The sequence below is a fragment of the Neolamprologus multifasciatus genome, chromosome 5 (assembly GCF_963576455.1).
Source record: "Neolamprologus multifasciatus chromosome 5, fNeoMul1.2, whole genome shotgun sequence".
In the NCBI taxonomy this organism is placed as follows: Eukaryota; Metazoa; Chordata; class Actinopteri; order Cichliformes; family Cichlidae; genus Neolamprologus; species Neolamprologus multifasciatus.
The window spans coordinates 27,510,797-27,532,339 of NC_140443.1; the positions used below are offsets into that span (position 1 = coordinate 27,510,797).

Genomic DNA, 21,543 nt, shown 5'->3' on the forward strand with positions numbered 1-21,543 from the left:
TTGAATGGTTTTAATCTTTATTTACAATCATTTTACTATACATAATGCACTGTGCAGCTTTTTTTGTTTTAGTACCTTTAGTATCTTTAAACCAGAAACAATACAATCTCAGTTGTTTGATAAAAGACAATGAAAATTTAAATCTTTAAAGCAGTCAAAAAAAAACAAAAAAAAACAAAACAAAAAAACAGCAACACAAAGATTGCAACATGAATATAATTACACCAATGAACTGTGTGAATCAAATGAGTGGAGTAAAGGAGGACCATACTGGCCATAACTCAATGGTAAAGCTGCAAGACAAGTATGGAGAAATGTTTGAATATTGATTATTTAAAAAATATATATATATTAGTTACATACAGAAATACAATATTTAACATGATGAGAAAGAATCTGACAACATATGACAAGTGAAAAAAAAAAGCAAATATCCAAACTTGTTCACCTTGTTTTAGGCTACATCTACACATGTATTTTGGTAAGTGTGGCTTTTTCTATGCATTTTTGTCTTTTGAATCCATGAAAACAGACTCTCTGAAAAACTCTCTTTTTGTATCTCTTTCACCTACCGGATTGTGACACAGAATCTAAGATCTTCTGAAACTAAGGGTGGTTCAGGGAAGATTTGACTCATTAGATCATCACTCACTCTCAATAATATTCTAATTCCTACAAATTATTTGGAGTTGAAATTTACCAAAAGGGAAAAATTCTGTAAGCCTCAGATGAAAGCTGTTGGCATGTACTATAACTCTCTATTGGTAACACATGTATGTCACTTTGTGATCTTTAATGATTTTGCAGCCCAATAAATATATTCTCACTTGGCTATACTCCAAGGACAGTTTATATTGTAATTGAGGTTATTTAAAAAGATATGAAAAGTTTATCACCATATCACCAGTGTACCATTCTCACTGAACAATAGGTTTAAGAAAAAGAAAAAAACAGCAACAACATTCACTGGTGGAATATTCTATTTACCATTAGGTGGTACCTTGCGACTGGTGTAACACCATATCTGGACTGCCCTACTGGGGGCATACGACTAGAAACGATTCTGTGTTCATGGACTTTTATTCTCTGATGAAGGCGTGTGTACTGAAACAACTTTGTGTATTTACATACAAATAAAGGCTGGAATTTGTTTTTGTTCTTTTAAAAAGGGAGTGATTTATTTCTGTGCTTGTCAGTTTTTAGATTGTTTTGTTTTTTCTTTTTTTTAGTTGGGGGGGGGGGGGGGGTCACTGAGATATAGTTCAAAATGTACTTGGGGGAAAAGTGTCCATGTGGATGTAGGCACGCAAGCTTAATTCATGTCATTAGTAACACCTGTGTTCACCCTGCTCATATCAAAACAGCTGCTCTCAAATATGTCCATTACAAACAAATAGAATAAGCTTAAGAGACAACTTGTTCAACAACAATGCTTCTGTACATGTACAGGGTCAGCAAGGGGACACTGAATCATGCTTTTGTTTTCTTTAAGCTACAGGGGGAAAAAAAAGTACCTGACATTTAATTTATCATGCCAAGAACATGGGAGGAGATTTTATTTTGTGGGTTTCAACTATTACACTGTCCTATACGCCACAGAAAGATGTCATTCAAGTAAAACCTAGTAGAGGTCTAATCAACTAAATTAAGCCGAACATCTGTTTGAGTATATATATAAATGAGTTTATATCAACTAATTTCCAAGTTCATTAAAGGAAAGGAGAAAAAAAAATGACAACTTGACTATTTCAAAAATAAGAAAAATAAATAACAATCCATTGATTATAATGCTGGGAGTTCACACATCTTTAGGAAAGAGCTCATTTCTGACACTTGTTCACATAATCATTCTTCGGTTTACAACCCAGGACTTGTGACCTCAGCTGAGGACAGGAATGGAGATCAACTGATAAACTGATGATACCAATCCATCTGCCAATTTCCCATTTCACTCCATCTTCACTCATGAACAAGACCCTGAGATACTTGAACAGCTCTATTTGGAGCAGCACAGCAACTCGTTCCAAAGCTACAGCAGGGACGCAACCTGCTTGTGGCTAAGAATCAGAACTTGAGGTGCCAATTCTCCTCCCAGTTGCGTCATAGCCACAATCCACAAATTCTATGTGGCATTAGCATGCATCATCCAAGACAGCTACATAACTTACAGACATTTAGGGTAAATCATATCCACCTCAAGAGCCCTGCCACCAAATATTAAATTAAATACCTCCAAAACCTTGCTCCCTTGTGTTTTACCAGTCAAAATAATAATAAAATATCCAGTCTATTCCATCCCATCCACGTTGCACAGCCCAAAATATGTATCAAAGTTACTCCAGTCCCATCAAAATATGGATCAACTTCACTTACTAGCTCAGGCTCCTTACCTGCTAGACATTTCATGTACTTCTAGCTTGTTTTGGGACTAATGCTGCTATTTTATGTAATGCATTCAAGACTCAAAGATTCCTCAGACAAGTGAAAAGAAAGACTGTAACCACAAAAAAGCAAAATGATATTGGACGCATTGAGAGCAGTTCTATTAAAAAAACAAAACAAAACAAAACAAAAAACCTATCACTCAGTGTATGGTGCTTTGTCTTGACAATGGTGTCAAAGCATGTATGTAGAGTAAATCAAACATGGGAAGGATTTTGAATTGAAAAGGTTGCGGGATAGCGAGGCAGGTCTGAATGAAATTCAGTACACTATTGCTTTTCATGTGGTAAAAATGGTTCAAGCTATAAAAGAGGGCTGGTAAGTGTATACACGTAGGCCAAGTGAGACTTAACAAATGAAAGATAAAGCGATAAAACAGAAGATATTTAAATAGCAATTATGCCATTACTGCACACTCAGTATACTTACTTGCAAGAAACTTACAAAACAATTTCTGCTGTACATGTAATTTATTTTTTCCTAGAAGGTTCTACATTTAGAACTTGCATAATTTCATCTTGGACAGCCACTACATAAAAATCCATTATTTGCTATATCAGTGTTTCCCAACCTTTTGGAGCCACGGCACACATTTCATTTTAGAAAAATCACACATGCTAGGGCCTTCATCTGGGTTGGAATTTTCTCCAGGACCCAGGTCAGATTGACTACTTTTCTTTTCAGATATTTATCGATTGCTATTATGTGCTGTGTCATCTCACAGCATGACTATTATGTAATTTCTTCTTGGTTTTCTTCTGTTTTACTGGCAGTTGGCAACCCATTTAATTACAGCAGGTAGTTGTACTGCCCTCTAGTGGAAGAAAATATAATTGTTCTGCCCGTTGATCGCTTAGAGCAGTGGCCCCCAACCTTTTTTGCACCACGGACCGGTTTATGCCCGACAATATTTTCACGGACCGGCCTTTAAGGTGTCACGGATAAATACAACAAAATAAAACTAGTACCGGTACCGGAAAACAGAAGATTTATTCATAACACATGTGAAATGACTCAGGAAAACCGAGTTAACGATAAAAACGATAACAAAATAAAGCTGAAAACTGATAAAAACCCTGAAAACCATACATTTCACACCTGAGCCTCAACTCTCGCGGCCTGGTACCAAACGACTCACGGACCAGTACCGGTCCGAGGCCCAGGGGTTGGGGACCGCTGGCTTAGAGTACTAATCAGATGGAATCAGATCATCTTCCACGGCACACCCATGTGCCGCAACACAGTAGTTGGAAAACACTGTGCTATATAAAGCATTAAGTTTCAATGAAAGATGTATTTTTTGGTGTCATATCCAACAACAAAATAGTTAAGATAATTTAACCTTTACTGCCAATAATTTCAATTAACAGAGTGCGCTGGACAGTGCAGTTTTTTGCCATTTTGAAGATGTGTCCAAAAGACAATACAATGTCAACAGATAAAAAAAAAAAAAAAAGACACTCTGTGAAAATTAAAATTTCCACAGTATAGTTATTTAAAAAACAAACAAACAAAAAACACTGTCCCACCTTTCCTATTCATCCAAGCAAAGAGATGAACATGACCACACCCATGAACTGTGTGAAGAGGATGAGTGGAGTGAAGAAGGACCACACTGGCCATAATGCAATGTTAAAGCTGCAAGACAAATATTGAGAAATGTTTGAGTATTGATCATTTGTAAAATATTAGTTGAATACAGATGCTCCCTGTTACAAAAAGATGTGAGAGGACAGGCAACAGAGCTGTTTCTCTATCAGATTCAGCTCCTTTGCCCCTTCATCATATACAGGCATTTTATTTTATTTTAGGTTTTAAACACCACATGCTATCAGTTGCTATAATGCAATATATCTGTCTTTAATGATAATAATAATAATAATAATAATAATAATAACAATAATCATCATCATCACCATCTTTTGAGAATAAAGAAGTATGGGATATATAAAGTATTATGATCTTTATTTATTTTTTTGCACTCCCCAAAACAAACAAACAAACAAACAAACAAAAAAACTACTAAATAAATACTGTGCTGTATGCATTGTGGCAAAGTATTGAATCACCTCTTTTTTTCCCTATTGAATCACATTTCTTTCTGTTTTTTCCTAAGGAAGCAACACGCTTTAAAAATGCTCCAGAGCAACATCTTTATGCATGCTCAATCATGGAGGTAAGGAAATCCCAAAAAGTTGATTCTGTTCATCTGGACGTGGCGTTTTCAGTGGGAGAAATGTTTTGTCACTCATCCAAATGACTTCTTCAGTCTCAGCTGACTGCAGCTTTCCCCAACCTTTTAAACAGTACATTTGCATAATGAGTGAAAATACAACTGGACAAGTGGGTGAAAAATCTGTCTGACAGACAACTCACCCAAGCAGAGAAAAACATCCTTGCGAAAGGGTAGAGCTTTGCTGTGATACCGACACAAATATGGCTAGTGGAACCGATCACAGCCACAGAAACAGCAATTTGAAACAACAACATTGAAGATGTGGAAGCAAAGCAACTGCAGACAAAGGTTTCAGCCTGTCTCAACAATGCAAAGCATTGAGGAGCATGGAGGAGAGCAAAGCACTCACATCCCTTAGTAATGACGAAAACAATATCATTCTTCCGGCAGACAAAGGTAGGTGCACAGTTTTGCTAAGCCAGAAAGACTATCATGAGAACATTTTGCCACAGTGACAGTGACAAAAATACTTATGAGCCCCTGAAACGAGACCCAGGACGTGGTTACAGGAAGATGGTGTCTGAAGTAGTTAGAACAAGACAATACCATTGACCACACCTCATACCACAGGATATACCCAGGGGAAGCTACACCAAGTCCACGTGGTTTGCTAAAGATACATAAATAGGGTGTACCTTTAAGACCAATTGTCTTTATGATCAACTTAGTCACCTATAACATCTCGGTTCTGGATTCGATCCTCAACCCGTTAGTAGGCACCTCTGAACACCACATGAAGAACACCTTGGATTTTGTTGAAAGATGTCATTATGTAGGCAGATGAATGGTCTCGTACGATGTTACATCTCTCTTCACTTGCATCCCAGTCACTGAAGCAGTGGAGGTAGTTTGTAAGCGATTACAAGATGACCCCAATCTCAGCACCAGAACCAATCTCAGCACCGACCAGCTATAGCAGGGCGATATGGCCAAAAATATTTATCACAATATATATTTGAAAATTTGCGATAACGATATAACTGACGATATAATTGATGCGAGACAAAATACAACTCCACAACTTTACTAGTGCAAAAAAAACCCAAAAAAACATTCATGTATTGTCACTTAAACAAGCAGCTGTTTTTATGTGCATTAAAGCTATATAAATCCAGTGTTTAACCACTGAGAGCTAAAACTCAGGTGAGGTTTCAAAGCTGTGTGCCAGTGATTGGACATCAGCCGCTGATAAAGTGGGTTTGCCTATAAAATGCTCTGTAGGGAAACAAGCTCCAGCAGCTCTGCGCTCGGGAAAAAAACTACATTTACTTATCTTTTGCAGAAAAATGTGTCGACATTGCGTTATATCGAACAACGACTGCCCAGTTAAACTGTGACTATCACCAGGTAACATGGGCGTGTTTCTTGAATTAGCAGCAGGTGTTAAACAGTTGACAGGTGAGGAGGAGGATGCATGCAGGTAAACTGAGGGCTTGTTGAGCTGATCGCTGGTGTCGTGAAATAAATGTCAGCTCGTTCTGTATGTTACAGAAGCACAGAGACACAAGACCAGGCGGAAAGAGACAATCGTTCGGTGAAAATGAGAATCTGCGGATGCAACATGTGGAACACGGAGAGTGGAATATTTAAACAAACCGGTTAATGTAAAAAAAAACAAACAAACAAAAAACTGTTACAATGGAACACCGGGGCTGTGAGCTCGGTGCACTCTGTCAGCTAACTGTTAGCAGAGCTAGTGACATCTCTGAAAACATCTGACCACTTTTGCAAACATGTTCTATGTTGACAACCTGACCAGACATGTAAAGATTAGGCCACAACATTCGCGGCTAAAACACTATTAAAAGTGTAGTTGGTGACAGAAAAATGGGAGGACAAGAGCTTCCTCAGCAAAACCCCTTAGTGATCCCTTATGTGTATCAGAACAGCTGAGATGCATTTTCTCTTAACACCGGAAACACGCTGCGTGAAAAATTGGTCCACCCCAAGGATCGGATCTCCCGACACAGAGCAGTATAGTGTACGCTGTTAAGTGCCAGGAGGATAGCCATGATTTATGCATTGGAAAAACCAAACAACCTCTGGCTAAGCGGATGGCACAACACAGAAAAGCTAACTCGTCAGGCCAGGGGTCTACTCACACCTACAGGCCAGTGGCCACTCATTCAATGATCCTCGACAGGGAGGAACACTGGTTTCAGCAGGGAGTCAAGGAGACCATTTACTTGAAAAGGGAAAGGCCATCTCTTAAATTGAGGAGGTGGACTATGGGTGCATCTTTCACCATCTTACAATGCTGTGACTGCAGCCGTTTCCCAACGAATGGTACTCATAGCAACCACTGATCAATGGGCTTTGATCAGTGGTTGTTGATTAGTGGTGATGAAAATTTGGATATAAATGATCAAGAAAGTGACCTCACGCTCATTGTTCGTCAGTGGTGCTAGTTTCAGTTATTGTGCAAATGTACTGTTTAAAAGGATGGGGAAACCTGCGGTCAGCTGAGACTAAAGAAGTCACTTGGATGAATCAACTTTTTGGGGCTCTTGAGCAATAGTTCTCCAGGTTCTCTGAAGGCTTTTCAAAGCTTTTCTTTGGACATTAGCTGCTTTTTTACTCAACTATTAGTCCAGTCCTTGTACCTGTCCATTTTCAAAGAATTTTTTTTGTTGTTGTTGTTTCTTGTCCACTTAACACTGACCTATGAATCATTGAAGCATAAAAAAAGTACCCAAGTCAAGGGATGACCCAGTGTTGTGTCTACATATACCAGACAACTTAACGAAAAAGAAAAAAAACAAAGCAAAAGCAGCCTGTCACAAAAAACACATAATTTATTTCTACTTCCTTCACTGGCCCTAGCTGTCAGGACGACATTCTCAAGCAAGAAAAATAGAGAGAAAAAAGCTGATTTATCCCAAATTAGACATGAACTGAAATGTAATATGTGGTAAGAGGTCTTATGGAACGATTAATCCAAATTTCAAATTTTTTGTTCAAATCATCACTTTCATGGTCAGAAGAGGTACAAAATGAGTACCTACAGCCATTTGTAAAGCTCGGTGAGGCTCTGGTATGGTTTGAGGCTACATTTCAGCCAATGGTGCTGGGAAATGTGTCGGAATGATGGAATTATGAATGCAGAAAAACACTGGCAGATTTTGATCCACCATGCAATATGAACTGAAAGATGACTGACAGCTTTATTTCTCAGCATAACAATGATCCCAAACACACTGCCAATGAAGTAAAAACTTAACTGGATAGAGAAACCAAAAGTGCAACATTATCAGTTAGTGTATGACCAAAAATCTCCTGATATAACCCATCTGTTATCCCGATAATGACACATATCACAATATAGTACATTTTCTGTAGATTTTGTGATTATATGTGTTGATTATATAAACAGAAGTAATATTTCTTGTTACATTTAAATTAAATCAAAAGTGAAACAAATATGAACCTCACATGGCGTTAACCACATGGCGTATTGACACAAGCTAGATGACCCGTTGCACTCATGAAAGCGCTTCCCTGAGCCCTCCAGCAATCATTACTGTCCCTGTATGGTTGTCAAGAAACTAACCTCTGCAGACACTGACTGCAGAGTGTTCGGTTTCGGATGCAGTGCACCATTAAACTCTTACAAGGATGTGTTGTTCGGCTCATCCACATATCTGTTGTTCCAGCGTAGTATGCTACGTTGCTGATTTCCTCCAATACTTACCCGACACTCATAATATAAAACAGGCAAATCGACTCGTGGTGAAGTGTTTTCGGCTGGGAGTTATGTACCTGGAATCGAATGTTTTGACCAGTGCCCAAAATCATATAACGAGCTCCTAAAAATTTTTTGGCTGGTTCTTGTGTGGTGCCAATGAAAGAATATTTCAAGTTAATACTGTGTTTTGTGATAGAGTATAAATATGAAACAATAAGCGTTTCGATATCATCCTCTAATATAATTCATCATATTGCATAGCCCAACTGTCAGTCATAGATTGGCCTCCCCAGTGCCCAGATCTCAACCTTATTGAAGCAGTGTGGGATCATTTTGCCAGAGAATGGAACAAAAGTCAGCCAAAGAAGAGCTTTGAATGTCCTTCAAGAAGCCTGGAGAACTATTCCTGAAGACCACTTAAATAAATGGTAAGAAGGTTTGCCTAAGGGAGTTCAGACAGTGTTAAAAAATAAAAATGGTTATTATACCAACATTATACCATATTGATATTACCATATATACACACGATATAGATTTTCAAGCTTTTGAGAACTGCACAAACTCTATTTTTGTTTTTTATATCTTGCATTGCATATTGCAAATATGCGAGACCATATATAAAGAAAATAATTTGCTGCCCCTACTTTCAATTTCCCTCGAAAATTATAAAGAAATGAGGGTTGGTTCAAAATCTTTTTTGCACAGTAGTATACACACAAACACCTGCAAGAAAATGTCTAAACCTGCTCCATTCCACTTACACAAATAGCTTTGATTAAATACCAATATTTCTTTTTAACCTGCTATCAAAATGGCTGCCATTAAACAAGTCAATTATTACAAATTTTAAATTGTGCTGAAATGCTAGGCACTTTTTACTGTTCATAACATTACACACATACTTTTAGATCAGTTTGATGAGTCAACAGAGGCTAGCTTTAGCAGCTTTCTTTCCTTACAGATTAAGATCCACTTTGATTACAGTACATGCCACAGTAACATTAATCTTACTGGACAGTCCGTTGCCTACCATTATCTCTTACTGTTTTTAAATGAATTTTCTGCTCTTCTCACTCATTTTTCTGTACTTTCTCCAAATCTGATCATTGCTGGTGACTTCAATATTCATATGGACAATAATAAAATCCCTCTTTCCAGAGAATTTACCTCCTGCCTGGAAAGTTTTGGGCTTCTACAGTACATAAAATTTCCTACCCATTCCAAAGGTCATATCCTGGATTTGGTCTGTTGTTCTGGCATTACCCCCACCCATTGTAAAGCCACATTGTTTCCCCAGTCTGATCATATGTTTATTTCTTTTGATGCAAACATAACCGCTTCCAAAACCTGTATCTCTCATAATATCACTTTGAGGAAAATCAGTAATATCAACCCAGCTGTTTTTTCATCTGCCGTCCATGACCTTCCATCTATCCACAGCTCCTCAACCCCTCATGAACTCGTTTGTCATTATAATGTCAACCTTCATAGCCTTCTTAACATATTTGCTCCCCTTAAACATCGAACTGTCTCATTTTCCCATTCAGCTCCATGGTTTACCTCCGACCTGCGTGACCTTAAAGCTAAAGGATGCCAACTTGAACGTCTATTCAAGAAAACCGGACTTACTGTACATAAAGAAATGCACAATGATCATGTTTTGTTCTATAAGGACTGCATTGCCTCAGCCAAATCTGCTTACTACTCTGGTTTAATTAGTTCTAATGAAGATAACTCCAGGTCCCTCTATTCATTATTCAGTAAAATTACAAAACCTCCAGACACATTCCCCTCCCACATGTATTCTGTTGATTTTTGCAACTCTCTTATCTCTTTTTTCGCTTCTAAAATCTCAGACATTCACCGTCAACTTAACTCTTTAGGAGCTCCTGACTCTGAAGTAGACTTCCTGGTTCCCCCACTGTTTTCCTGTCAGTTATTTTCAAGCTTTACTCTTCCCTCCATAACTGATGTATCTAATCTCATTAAAAAAATCTAAGTCATCCACCTGTCAACTTGACCCTCTCCCCACTGTGTTAGTTACAGCCTGTCTTCCCTCGTTAGCACCTCTCATAACCAATATTATTCATTCCTCCCTGAACACTGGAATTGTTCCTGAAGCACTGAAAAAGGCTTCCGTTATCCCAATTCTCAAAAAGCCTGGTGCAGACCCCAATAACTTTGATAATCTTCGCCCTATATCAAATCTCCCCTTTATTTCAAAAATTCTTGAAAAAGTTGTCGCCGCCCAGCTTCATTTACATCTCAATGACCATAATCTCTATGATCAATTTCAATCTGGTTTCCACCCCAATCATAGCACAGAAACTGCTCTGTTAAGAATTACCAATGACCTTCTGATGGCAGCTGATTCTGGTCTCCTATCCATCCTCATCCTTCTTGATCTTAGTGTGGTGTTTGATACCATTTCTCACAATATTCTCCTGAACCGGTTAGCTTCCATTGGTATTAGTCACACCCCCCTTGCCTGGTTTACCTCCTATCTCTCAGACCGCACTCAGTTTATCCAACTTAAATCCCATTCTTCAACTCTCTATCCTGTTTCTGCTGGTGTGCCCCAGGGTTCAGTATTGGGGCCTCTTTTATACATTATTTATATGCTTCCTCTTGGTTATATATTCCGAAAATATAATATAAACTTTCACTGTTATGCCGATGACACCCAGCTCTACCTTTCTTCTAAACCCAATTCATCCCTCCCACCTACCTCCCTCTCAGACTGTCTTATTGAGATTAGATCCTGGTTCTCCTCCAATTTCCTCAAACTCAACAGTAATAAAACTGAAGTTTTACTTGTTGGCACACCATCTATCCTAACCAAATCCCACAGCTTTTCCATTAACATTGAAAATTCTCCCACCCTTCCCTCCCCTCAGGTTAAGAGTTTGGGTGTCATACTTGATAATACTCTCTCATTCCAGTCTCACATTAATTACATAACCCGGTCTGCTTACTTCCACTTACGTAATATTAACCGACTACGCCCTTTCCTTACTCCCCATGCTGCTGTCATCCTTGTCCATAGTCTTATTACATCCCGTATTGATTACTGTAATTCCCTCCTATTTGGTCTCCCTAAAAAGTCCCTTCATAAACTCCAACTTCTTCAAAATTCTGCAGCTCAGATCATAACCCGTACTGCGTTAAGTGCTTATATTACCCCAGTTCTTCAGCAGCTTCATTGGTTGCCCATAGAAGCCAGGATAAACTTTAAAATCTTTCTTCTCGCGTTCAAATGTATCCATAAATCTGCTCCTTCATATTTGTGTGACCTGCTCCATATCACCACTGTTTCCCGCCCTCTCAGATCATCATCTGCGACTCATCTTACCGTTCCATTCTCACACCTTATCACTATGGGGAACAGAGCTTTCAGTCGCTCTGCTCCCCGGCTCTGGAACTCTCTTCCTCCTGCACTAAGAAATATTGACACCCTTTCCGTATTTAAGACACAGCTCAAAACACACCTGTTTAGACTGGCTTATTCGCATTAATGCTGATTTTATCTGTTGTCATGCTCTGTTTTGTAATTTTAACTTATGTTATGTATTTTATAACTATTGTTCCTTTTATTAATTGTGTTTTTTGTAAGGTGACCTTGGGTTTCTGAAAGGCGCCCTCAAATAAAATGTATTATTATTATTATTATTACTACTATATACCCAAAAGAATATAAAATTGTTTATGCAAACACATTTAAAGAAGAAAAGTACTATAGCCTTTGCTATACATGTTGTTGGCATATAAACCTATGGCTGCATTTTTTGTGTGAAAACAATGCTTTGGAGTTAACTTGTAATTACGCAGGATATGTGCTGTTTTACCTGCATGATGCAGCGATAAATGCTGCAGTGGTGATTGGAGGAATGGCAGGGTACTCTTGGTCATAGTGCTGGATGCCTTTGTACCACTCCAAGTACACAATGCAAAACATGGCCAGAGACAAGCAGATCCCCAGGAGTAACAGGCCAACGCTGAACCACCAACTGGCAAAACAGGTTAAAATGAGGATCAGTGTCAACACCTAAAGCTAGTCTATTCAAACAGAGAACATGCTGCGTCATGAACACATTCGCACCAGTATCATATAATCACAATGTCATTGAAAGAGAAGAAAAAAAACAAAAACAAAAAAAACACCTCTTGGGTTTTGATTTTCAAGCACCTTTCATAACGACAAAGTAGTGCCTGGTGATACAGTTAAAAAAAATAAAGAAATAAAATGTAATGTTAAAAAAAGGTATTCCTTTATAACACCAACACTACAATTATGTAAGTAATATAAAAAAAAATTTAAACTGAAATACTGATTTGACAAAAATTATGTGAAATATATTAAAAAACAATGTGCACAGAGGAGGTGATGCCTTTAAGAAGATAATCCATCACTTCTTACTGTGGGAAGTTTTCTGTTATTGCAGTTATCAGCATCTAGCTATGATTAAGTTACAAAAGTATCCGAGTATGGCATTTGGTGGAATTGGTGCACCCTAGAAAAGAAAAGAAAGACTCTTTTTATACAAGGGTATTGTTGCGTCTATCTGCATCTCCTTATTACTACATCATTAGAGTGCAGAGTAGAGAGCAGTCACTCTATATGAGATAAGCTATAGTAAAGACATTAACAGCAGAAAATATACAAGCTACTGTCTGTGTGCACATGCACCAGCTAGTGAACCAAACAGCAGTACTGTTCTATAGTCCAGGCAAAATGCAACAACTAAGCGGACAGTAACCTGCTTAGCTAATAGAACTCATGTTGAGTATCATCACAAATTATGCATTTTCCACAAAATGCAATGAAATATACTGATGTTGATGATATTCAAAAAGAACTACAGCAAATACTTTAAAAGAACAATGTTTACTGTGATTATCTGAGAAATTTTAATAATAGTATAACGCGGAATGAGTGAGCAACAAAGCACATTCACCTTTTTATATCATCATTTTCCATGATGTGTCGGAGGAAGTCCACGTAGTATGTCACAACTACCGAAGCCACAATCCAGAAAACAGAGTGTTTATTGATGCGGGGGAGTGGTTTGACCTCTTTTTCCCCCTGACCTGAAAGATAAAAAAAAAAAAAAACACAAACAAACACAAAAGCACAAAAATTATTTGTATTAACTCAAGCCCTTTTTAAAGGCATACTTAATTACAGGACACCTCAGAAGAACAGACCGTACACTGTTACGATGTTTTACTATAAATTAGATGCTAAGTAAAGTTATTATATTAACACACTGCATTACTCAAAGAAAACTGAAGTTATAGCACCATATGACATAAATCAAATCTAACATTTGTCTCATTAGAAGGCATACGACAAATCTCTGTTGTACAAATTCCAGCGTTTAAGCAGCTTCTGAGGCAAAACTGATAGGTTTCCTTCAGACAATCTTCCCTCTCAGAGGGCTATTAATCTCTATAATTTAATGGTTGATTAAACGTATCAGAGATTGTTGTTGGCCGCTGAAGTGGCTTAGCGTGCTACTCCACTGTACAAAGAGTTCACTATGAACTTGACGCCCCAGATAAGTAGCTGCTGTACATCTTAATCAAAGTTAAGCCTAATGGTTCATCCTTCATGTAACATTGGCATAGTACTATAATACATTATCTTGCCATAGAGACCCAGTGATGATAAGCAGGTATGGGTGTCATATACACAAAGCCATTCATAAGAAATCTCAATCTCGGTTATCTTACAGTTTACACTGGCAAAGGCACGACCCTTGAATTGATAACTGTGTAGGAGTAGAGTGTCCCCTGTATTATGTTGCTGAGCTGACACAGAGTTTCTTCACAGTCTCACAGTCAAAACAATCAAGAATTGGTGGATTTCTGCCAGCTAGGGCCTCAGAGTTGGACAAGTGTCGGTTGTACAAGCTGCCTACAAGACACCATTACAATAAAAAGGCTGCAGTCACAATGACCAGCCGCTGTGTTACAGCTGAGGGAGTTTGCGTTTAATTACCTGTAGCTTAATACAGGGACGAAGTAATGAAAAGAAAGAAAAACGTTAAATGGTTTAAAGAAAGACCAAAAAAAAGAAAGAAGGAAAGGTTACTTTTCTATGAACCTCTGCTCGGGTCAGCAGCTGTACTTGTGGCAGACAACCACCATTTGTACTCAAGTGACAGTTTGACACCTTTAAAGTCACAGACCGGGGTTAACTCTGTGGATAACAGTAACGGTGCCTTCCAGCGTAAATGGTTCGTTCAGAAGAAGAAGACGAAGAAGAAATATTAGTTAAAACTGGCTAATAACGTTAGCCAGCATACATTTTCTAAACCTTACTCTTTTCATCTTCGGTACCCGAATCTGCTGGTCGCATAAGCAATTCTGCATCTCTTCTAAATCGATTCCGTAAGTTTGCAAGTTCACTGTCGTTCAACATTTTACTGACGCTACCATTAACTTAACATGAACATTAAATGTTAGCTAGCTGGGTATCAGAAGGCGCTTCCTGTGACACACTGAGTCGCTTTTTTATGACGCACTTGAACGAGACGGTTGTAGTTTTAAAACCCATTCTATAATAAAATGATAAGAATAACTTAATGTTTAATCATTTGACTTTAAAGCGATTATAAAATAGCTAAAGTAAAAAGGTAGAATACTTTCAGAAAGGTTAACGTCAGGTATATATTAAATTGGATCTTTCTAAGATAGAATGCTTAATCATAAAGTATTCTCAGTCTCTTCAATCTTTTAACTCAAGTGACAGATACGACTGTTTTTTTTCTTATTCTTTACACGTATAAAAATAGAATTTGGCAAAGAGGAATGGGCCGTTCAGAAATTTTCTGTCGTTTTGAAAAGAATATCTATAAAAAACATTTTGTGCCTGTCTTTTATTAAGGAGCAGCTGGAAAGGTAGAGCAACAACCAAACTGGACCACTGGTCTGGAAAGAAATGCACGTCTAGTGTAACTGAGGATTAAGGGGAGGGTGGTCTGATGGGGTACTTCTGATGCCAACCCTCATAACATTTGCAGAATACATAGTCGCTGGCTTTACTCCAAGCCTAATCTTGAATGTGAATGTATACATTTACATAGCTCTGGCAGCAATCTGACACTTCTCTTATTGTTGCTTGTAATTCTGAACCCTAATTTTTTCTGTTGAGACTTGAGACAGATTTTTTTATACTTAATGGTTTGTCTATCACCCAGTTTAGCAGCTATAAATGCCAGAGTCCAGCTTTTGTTGGAATGTTTTTATTATTTTTGTAATATATGACTATTGGATTGGAATTCTCATTATTTAAAATCACATAACTGCACAACACCTGCATTTCATCATCTTTAGGGAAAATGAAATGACTCCTCTTATTAAAATATATTAAAATACCTCACTGAAATAAAACTGTAACAGTGCTGAACATCGTATGGATGTGACACTTATATCACAATTTTATGAACCAAAAATGAATAAGTTTTAAAAAAAAAAAACTTAGTTCTGTGCAAAACTCTTGAGCCACCCAATCCATCTGAAGAGGCCAATCCATGACTGATAGTGTTTCACTGTTTGTTTGTTTTTTTTTTCTTTCCCGGTCTGCTTTTACTGCATTGGCAGTGTGTCTGGGATCATTTTCATGCTGCAAAATGAAACCTTTTCTAATCAGATACTTTCCAAATTGTACTGCCTGGTGGATCAAAATCTGATGGTACTATTCTATGTTCTTAAATCCAATAATTTTAAACGATCTCCAAACAAGGCTGGCTGAAATGGAACCCCAAATCATGACAGAGCCGTTTAGTGACCATTTGTGATGAGGCTTCAACAAAAACTACAAGGCCAGATGCATCTTTTCGCTCCTGTGTCAAGTCTTTGCTGGGTTTTTTTCCTCATTCTTAAGGGTGGCTTTCACATCTGCAACAGATGCCATTTTCTTTTCTATTCCAGTATATTAAAATCCTTCACCTACATCGCACACCATGTCAATCTATGCCAACTTTTCTTTTTGGCAGACACTTTATTCATGCAAAAATGTTATTTTGTCTTTGAAACCTTGTTATTTTCTGCATTTTGTAGATCACATACCCAGGAATGGATTATACTGGGTTTTTCTGGACAGTCTGCTGATTACAAAGTCCCCAAAGACACAATATAAAAATTGGTTCCTTTTTTAAGCTGCCTGTGCAGGAACAACATCTGGAAATTCCTTGAGTTAGGTAGCTTTTCTACGCTTGAATAATTCATAGATCAGTGAAAGAAAATGGAGAGCTATACAGACTAGACTGAAAATAAGTGAAATGCAGTAAAAGTCCAAAGAAAAACTAAGACTGTAAGAACTATTGCTCAAGACCACTTAAAAAAGTTTTTTTGAGGAAGTCTGGCTCTTTGTAAGTAAAATATAAATAACATTTTACACAGAGCTGTACGTTTCATAATTTCACTTTGATACCAACGGCATGTTATTAATCATACACAGCAGATTAAGGCTTGAATGAATGCATTTGTTTTGCAGTGAAGATGTAGTTTCAGCATTCTGGGGGGTCTGGATTAAATCAACAGAATTAAGTTCTGCTGAGCCCAGGTGGACCAGAAAACATCATTTTAATACTACCAAACTTCAGTTACAGCTTGACTAAAGCCCAAAGTATGTAATATACAATTACAAGGTAAGCAGTGTGATGAATGAGCATCAGTGTTAAACCTGCTGGGATTAGCTGAGCTTCATAAAGCTGGGCAGATTTCCTCCTGTTTGTGTGTGTGTCTGCGTGTGCGTACAGGGTAAAGAGACTGCTCATTCTAGTCGTGCAAAATCAGACAGCATTAAAACTTCACCTGAGGCTGACACCAAGCGTCTTGCCTCTATGGGGCTTCTGTATCCCTGGCCAAGTGAGCCCCGTTCGGGGTGCCGAGGAATGTGCATTAACTTCGTCCCGTGTGAGAGTCTAATTCACCTCAGGTGCACCTCTCCCGTTACCCTTCCCCCACTCGAACATCCAATCCCACAGATAAGGTGCCATTTCCCAGCCTTACCGCGAGCTTGGAATGCGTAACAGAGGAGCCATCTATCACAATTGTCATACATTAAACAGTACTAAAGTTTTTAAGTCAAACAGGAACCAGACACTTAAATCGGTGGTAAAAACATTTTATCTTCAACATCATGTCAACTGTATTAAAAGACAACAATAAGACAATGATGGCTTTGAAATTGAAAAAAAATCTATGCAATATGTCAAAAGGAGAAGATGAAGGAGTCTACTTTACAAGTCTAACTCTATCTTTCAAAACTCTAAGCTTTGGATTTTTGTTGATCTTGTTGTTGAAAAGTGCTAGCACTTCTTCCTCCTTCTTAAAATTCCTATCACCAGTGTAGGAATAGTAGGCAGCCAAAATCTGAAAAACATGAGCAAGCTTTTACTTTAGTGTTAATAAAAGATTATAGATCTTTGAAACTTTATGAGTTTGATATACAAATAATGTGTGAATGTGTGTGTGAATGGGTGGATGACTGAATGTGTAAAGCTCTTTGGGGTCCTGAGGGACTAGTAAAGCGCTATACAAATACAGGCCATTTACCATAAACAACTACATCCTCATTTCATATAGCAATGAAAACACTTCACGGCTCACCTTCTTTCTGAGTTTTTTCACTGACATTTCCTGGTCAGGTGACTCTCTCAGTACTGCCTTGATGTTCCCCTTCCAGTTAAATTTACCTGATGAGAAACAGAAATCAGCTTTCAGTACAGACACTAATCACCAAGGGTCACTTTCTCACTCTGAACAAAAGAGGCAACACTGACCTCTGCTGCCTAATCACTGACTAATCATTTAATAAAGCAGGGCAATCTTAGTCATTGCTAGCTCCACCGTACCTTTAGCAGCAGCTTGATCCTCAGTCTCCTCTTGATCATCAGCATCCTCCGTTTCTTCATCAACTGGAAAAGGATGATAACAGAGTTATCTAATAAATGTTGAAATACACACACACTTAAAAAAAAAAAAACATAAATCTGACCAAACTTCACAAAGCTGCTGATGTAAACATCCCCAATCTATGCTTGAGTGTTAGAGAATACCTAAACTCAGTTTAACCATGACAGTAACAGATAATGTCTAGCACTTCAGAAATCTTGACTCACCCTTTGTTTTCTTGCTTGATGTCTCATTTTCAGTGCCATAGCTGTTATCATCATCACTGGGTTCTTCAGAGAGCTGTTTTCTCTTTCTGTCCTTTTTCTTTTTGCCCACCATTTCTTTCTCCAGCTCTTGTGCAACTGTATTTTCAGCACCTTTTGTAGCTTTCCCTTTCTTCTGCTGTCGGGCCTCTTTGCGTTCCCGTTTGTTCAGTTTTTTCTTCTTCTCTCCCTCATCACTTGGGTGGCCATTCGGCTCTTCTTTTCCATTCGTGTGTACTTTGACTTCAGCCTCTGTCTGCTGAGCTGGCTGTGGGGGCTCTAAAGCCTGTTAGACAGTGGCAGTTAAAGACAATCACTACAGCTATTGTAAACATGCTAGACTCTTTATTTTTATGGCATACTTGATGTTAAAAGGAACAGTTTGCTTCTGCCGATTTTCCTGGTAACATTCAAATTTAATAAGCACACATTCACAGAAAAAACATGAGAACTAACAAGCCTAACTTACGTTATCAGCTGCAGCAAGTATATTCCACACTTCCTCCTGCAGACTGGGGTTTGGTATTTTGAGACTATTTTTCATCCAGTTCTGATGGGAAAAGAAAAATGTGACAGTGAATCAACATTAATGTGAAAACTGATTACTTTGTACAGTTTAAGTAATACTAACCTGAAACTTGGCCTTCTTTCTCGGTACGTTATCGTAAGTACTGACTTGTTGGAGGACATCTCTTAGCTTTGCACTGACTCCGGGTTTGTTCATGGCTTCGTGGACTTTCTTCAGTAAAAGGACATAAAAGGTAGAACAGTTGGCTTTCCTAAGTGATCCAAAAGATTTGCAGAGTTTTTCTTTTTCTTCCCTGAATCTTACCTGGATCCACTGCTGCTGTTTCACATCTCCTTTGTTTGTTTTGACCTCGTAGCCTTTGCCTCCATACTTCTGATCTTCACTGATGCATTTAATGTGGGTTTTGTAGTCATCGCCCCTAGTAGACAAACACACATAAATCGTTAGCACCGAGGCTGATCTAGCGCCTGTTAGCCTGGGCTAGCAGTGAACAGTCATTCATTACCAGAAGTCTTTTCCACAGTCGATGCAGGACAGCACCTGGCAGCCCCGGCAGATATTTACATGTTTATCAACCTGAGCTTTTTTCAGGGACTCCCCACAAGCGTTGCAGGTGAAAAACACCATATTCAAAGACTCTCCTGTTTGACTAGAGTGCAGCGATAACGGTCAAAACTGAACCGGCCTACACTCTGCGGCACCGACCTATAAACCGGAGTCGGTTAAACTCTCATGCAAAAGCTGAACGCATGTGACAGCGCTGATACGAGCTAACGTTAGCCAAAGAACGGCGGCAGACCTGGGTCCCCTAAAACTGTAAAACACTAAAAAAACAAACCCTCTCCTGGGAAAAGTGGAGGTCAAAACGGTGTGAGCCGACGGATTAAATCAGTTGCCTCAAAATCACATTTGAGCGCAAACGTTCAGCGGCTTCGTTATATTCCAAACTTTTCCAAACACACATTAGGGTACCACTACCCGTACCGGAAACCTGATGGGTACCACGCATGTGCGAAAGGCTACTACTTCCGCTCTAAGCATTTTACGATAGTTACGGGTCAGAATATCTGTTAAGATGTTAACAATAATAAGTATCTTTTAAAATGTTTGCAGTGATGAAACATTTCGATATAATGTAGACAAAAACTTAAAAAAAAAAAAAGATAGTTACGGATCAGGACTCCCCGATCCATACCGCGCATGTGCAGATGTTCTCTTCTTCTCCTGTTTCGTTTAATGGCAGTTTACTCCCCAGAGGATACCGCCACTTGCTGACCGAGCGAATGAGCACTATTGTAAACTGAACTAGCGTCATTACAAATCGTGTTTGTGTATATGTTAAATTTGATTTAGTGATAGTCGAGTGTGTTTATGATTGTCTGTGTGGAGAGGATTGGTTGGAATAGTGATGATGATGTCCGCCATCACTGTCAATTGTCAGTAAACAGTTAATCTGTCTGATTAATCTTCACGTGACATATTATTAAATCTGTATTATTAAGTCTGTAATTAATTAGGCGCCATTCTTCTTATTTTACAGCGCTGTTATTCAAGAAAGGGAGAAAAGCATGAATTTGTTTATATACGGAGGTATCCATTGTTTAAATGTCCCGGGCAGTCGAAAAAGAGGCAGAGCTGTCTTTTTTCTTTTTTTAAAATGAACTTTATTTATAAACAGCAATATAACATGTGAGGCACCATCGTTAATTCAAACATCCAAATATCCTCGGTTGAGCGGTACAACGAGATAAGAGAAAACAATGAGGACAAAAGGAATTTTTTAAAAAACTGTCATTGTAGGATTTGAAACCAAAGGCACAAATAATATGAATTAAAAAAGGGGCAATCATGATCATTAAATAGGGAGGTTTCCTTTTAACATAGATTAAACTTTTTAAATAATACAACAACTTTACAGGCTTACTTGTTATTCACAAGTTTCAGCGACTTAGCCCAAAGTTTAAAGTCACTCAGCCATCCGTTTATACATTGTTTAGTTTTAAAGTATCTGCATTTGTGAATAAAAAAAATTCCCAGTAACAAAACCATTCTAATCATCAAGTCAAAATCTGCATTCTCAGCAAGCATTTGAAATTTTATTACGGTCACCGTCAAATGGGGTAACTGAATTCCCCTGGACTGTAGCCAGCTCCACATGTCAATCCAGAAGCAGTAACCTGATTCACAGTAGAAAAACAAGTGATCCAGACTTTCAGTGTCATTTCCACAAAATGTACACACATCTAAGTTAAATTTCCGTCTTAAATATTCATTGGGTTGGGTAAATCTCATTTATGATTTTAAAGTTAACCTCTTTTACTTTAGGGGAAAGAGGAAGTGAGACATACTTTCTTCTTATTGCCTTAACCTCCATGGTCTCAAATTCTTTAAGAATATAATTTCTTTTAACCGGATTAGGACAACTTTCATTTATCAAAATATTCCTGATTACCTTATTTACAAACCTGCTGTCACCAGATTAAAC

The 21,543-nt window shown here is 38.2% G+C and overlaps 2 protein-coding genes across 4 annotated transcripts; both read right to left on the reverse strand.

Annotated features, from left to right (window-relative positions):
* On the reverse strand, positions 1 to 14,891 carry tmem128 (transmembrane protein 128). Of its 3 annotated transcripts, XM_085160051.1 has the most exons (5): positions 14,688 to 14,888; positions 13,319 to 13,451; positions 12,209 to 12,370; positions 3,972 to 4,080; positions 1 to 293 (listed from the first exon to the last, which is right to left on the reverse strand). In XM_085160051.1, exons 1-4 carry the CDS (start codon positions 14,785 to 14,787, stop codon positions 3,981 to 3,983), a joined length of 495 nt encoding a protein of 164 aa, XP_085016177.1. In that variant the 5' UTR covers positions 14,788 to 14,888; the 3' UTR covers positions 1 to 293; positions 3,972 to 3,980. The 3 variants fall into 3 exon arrangements, with proteins under 3 accessions (XP_085016177.1, XP_085016178.1, XP_085016176.1); XM_085160052.1 differs by lacking the exon at positions 3,972 to 4,080 and having other exon boundaries at positions 14,688 to 14,891; XM_085160050.1 differs by having other exon boundaries at positions 1 to 4,080; positions 14,688 to 14,889.
* Positions 14,892 to 17,480: 2,589 nt separating this feature from the next.
* On the reverse strand, positions 17,481 to 20,066 carry lyar (Ly1 antibody reactive homolog (mouse)). The gene is made up of 8 exons (XM_085160049.1): positions 19,564 to 20,066; positions 19,362 to 19,476; positions 19,161 to 19,268; positions 18,999 to 19,079; positions 18,494 to 18,815; positions 18,227 to 18,289; positions 17,982 to 18,067; positions 17,481 to 17,744 (listed from the first exon to the last, which is right to left on the reverse strand). Exons 1-8 carry the CDS (start codon positions 19,683 to 19,685, stop codon positions 17,607 to 17,609), a joined length of 1,035 nt encoding a protein of 344 aa, XP_085016175.1. The 5' UTR covers positions 19,686 to 20,066; the 3' UTR covers positions 17,481 to 17,606.
* Between the last annotated feature and the right edge of the window lie 1,477 nt (positions 20,067 to 21,543).

Bases quoted from the DNA above. Each gene is read 5' to 3' on its own strand.
- lyar (XM_085160049.1), bottom strand. From the start codon at position 19,685: ATGGTGTTTTTCACCTGCAACGCTTGTGGGGAGTCCCTGAAAAAAGCT. The intron at 18,290-18,493 runs GTGAGTCAAGAT...ATCCTTTTCCAG, and splicing joins ATCAAGCAAGAAAACAAAGG to TTGATGAAGAAACGGAGGAT. The intron at 18,068-18,226 runs GTACGGTGGAGC...GTTTCTCATCAG, and splicing joins GGATCAAGCTGCTGCTAAAG to GTAAATTTAACTGGAAGGGG.
- tmem128 (XM_085160050.1), bottom strand. From the start codon at position 14,787: ATGTTGAACGACAGTGAACTTGCAAACTTACGGAATCGATTTAGAAGA. The intron at 12,371-13,318 runs GTGAATGTGCTT...CTGTTTTGCCAG, and splicing joins GAAAATGATGATATAAAAAG to TTGGTGGTTCAGCGTTGGCC. The intron at 4,081-12,208 runs GTAAAACAGCAC...TTTGTCTTGCAG, and splicing joins TTTATCGCTGCATCATGCAG to CTTTAACATTGCATTATGGC.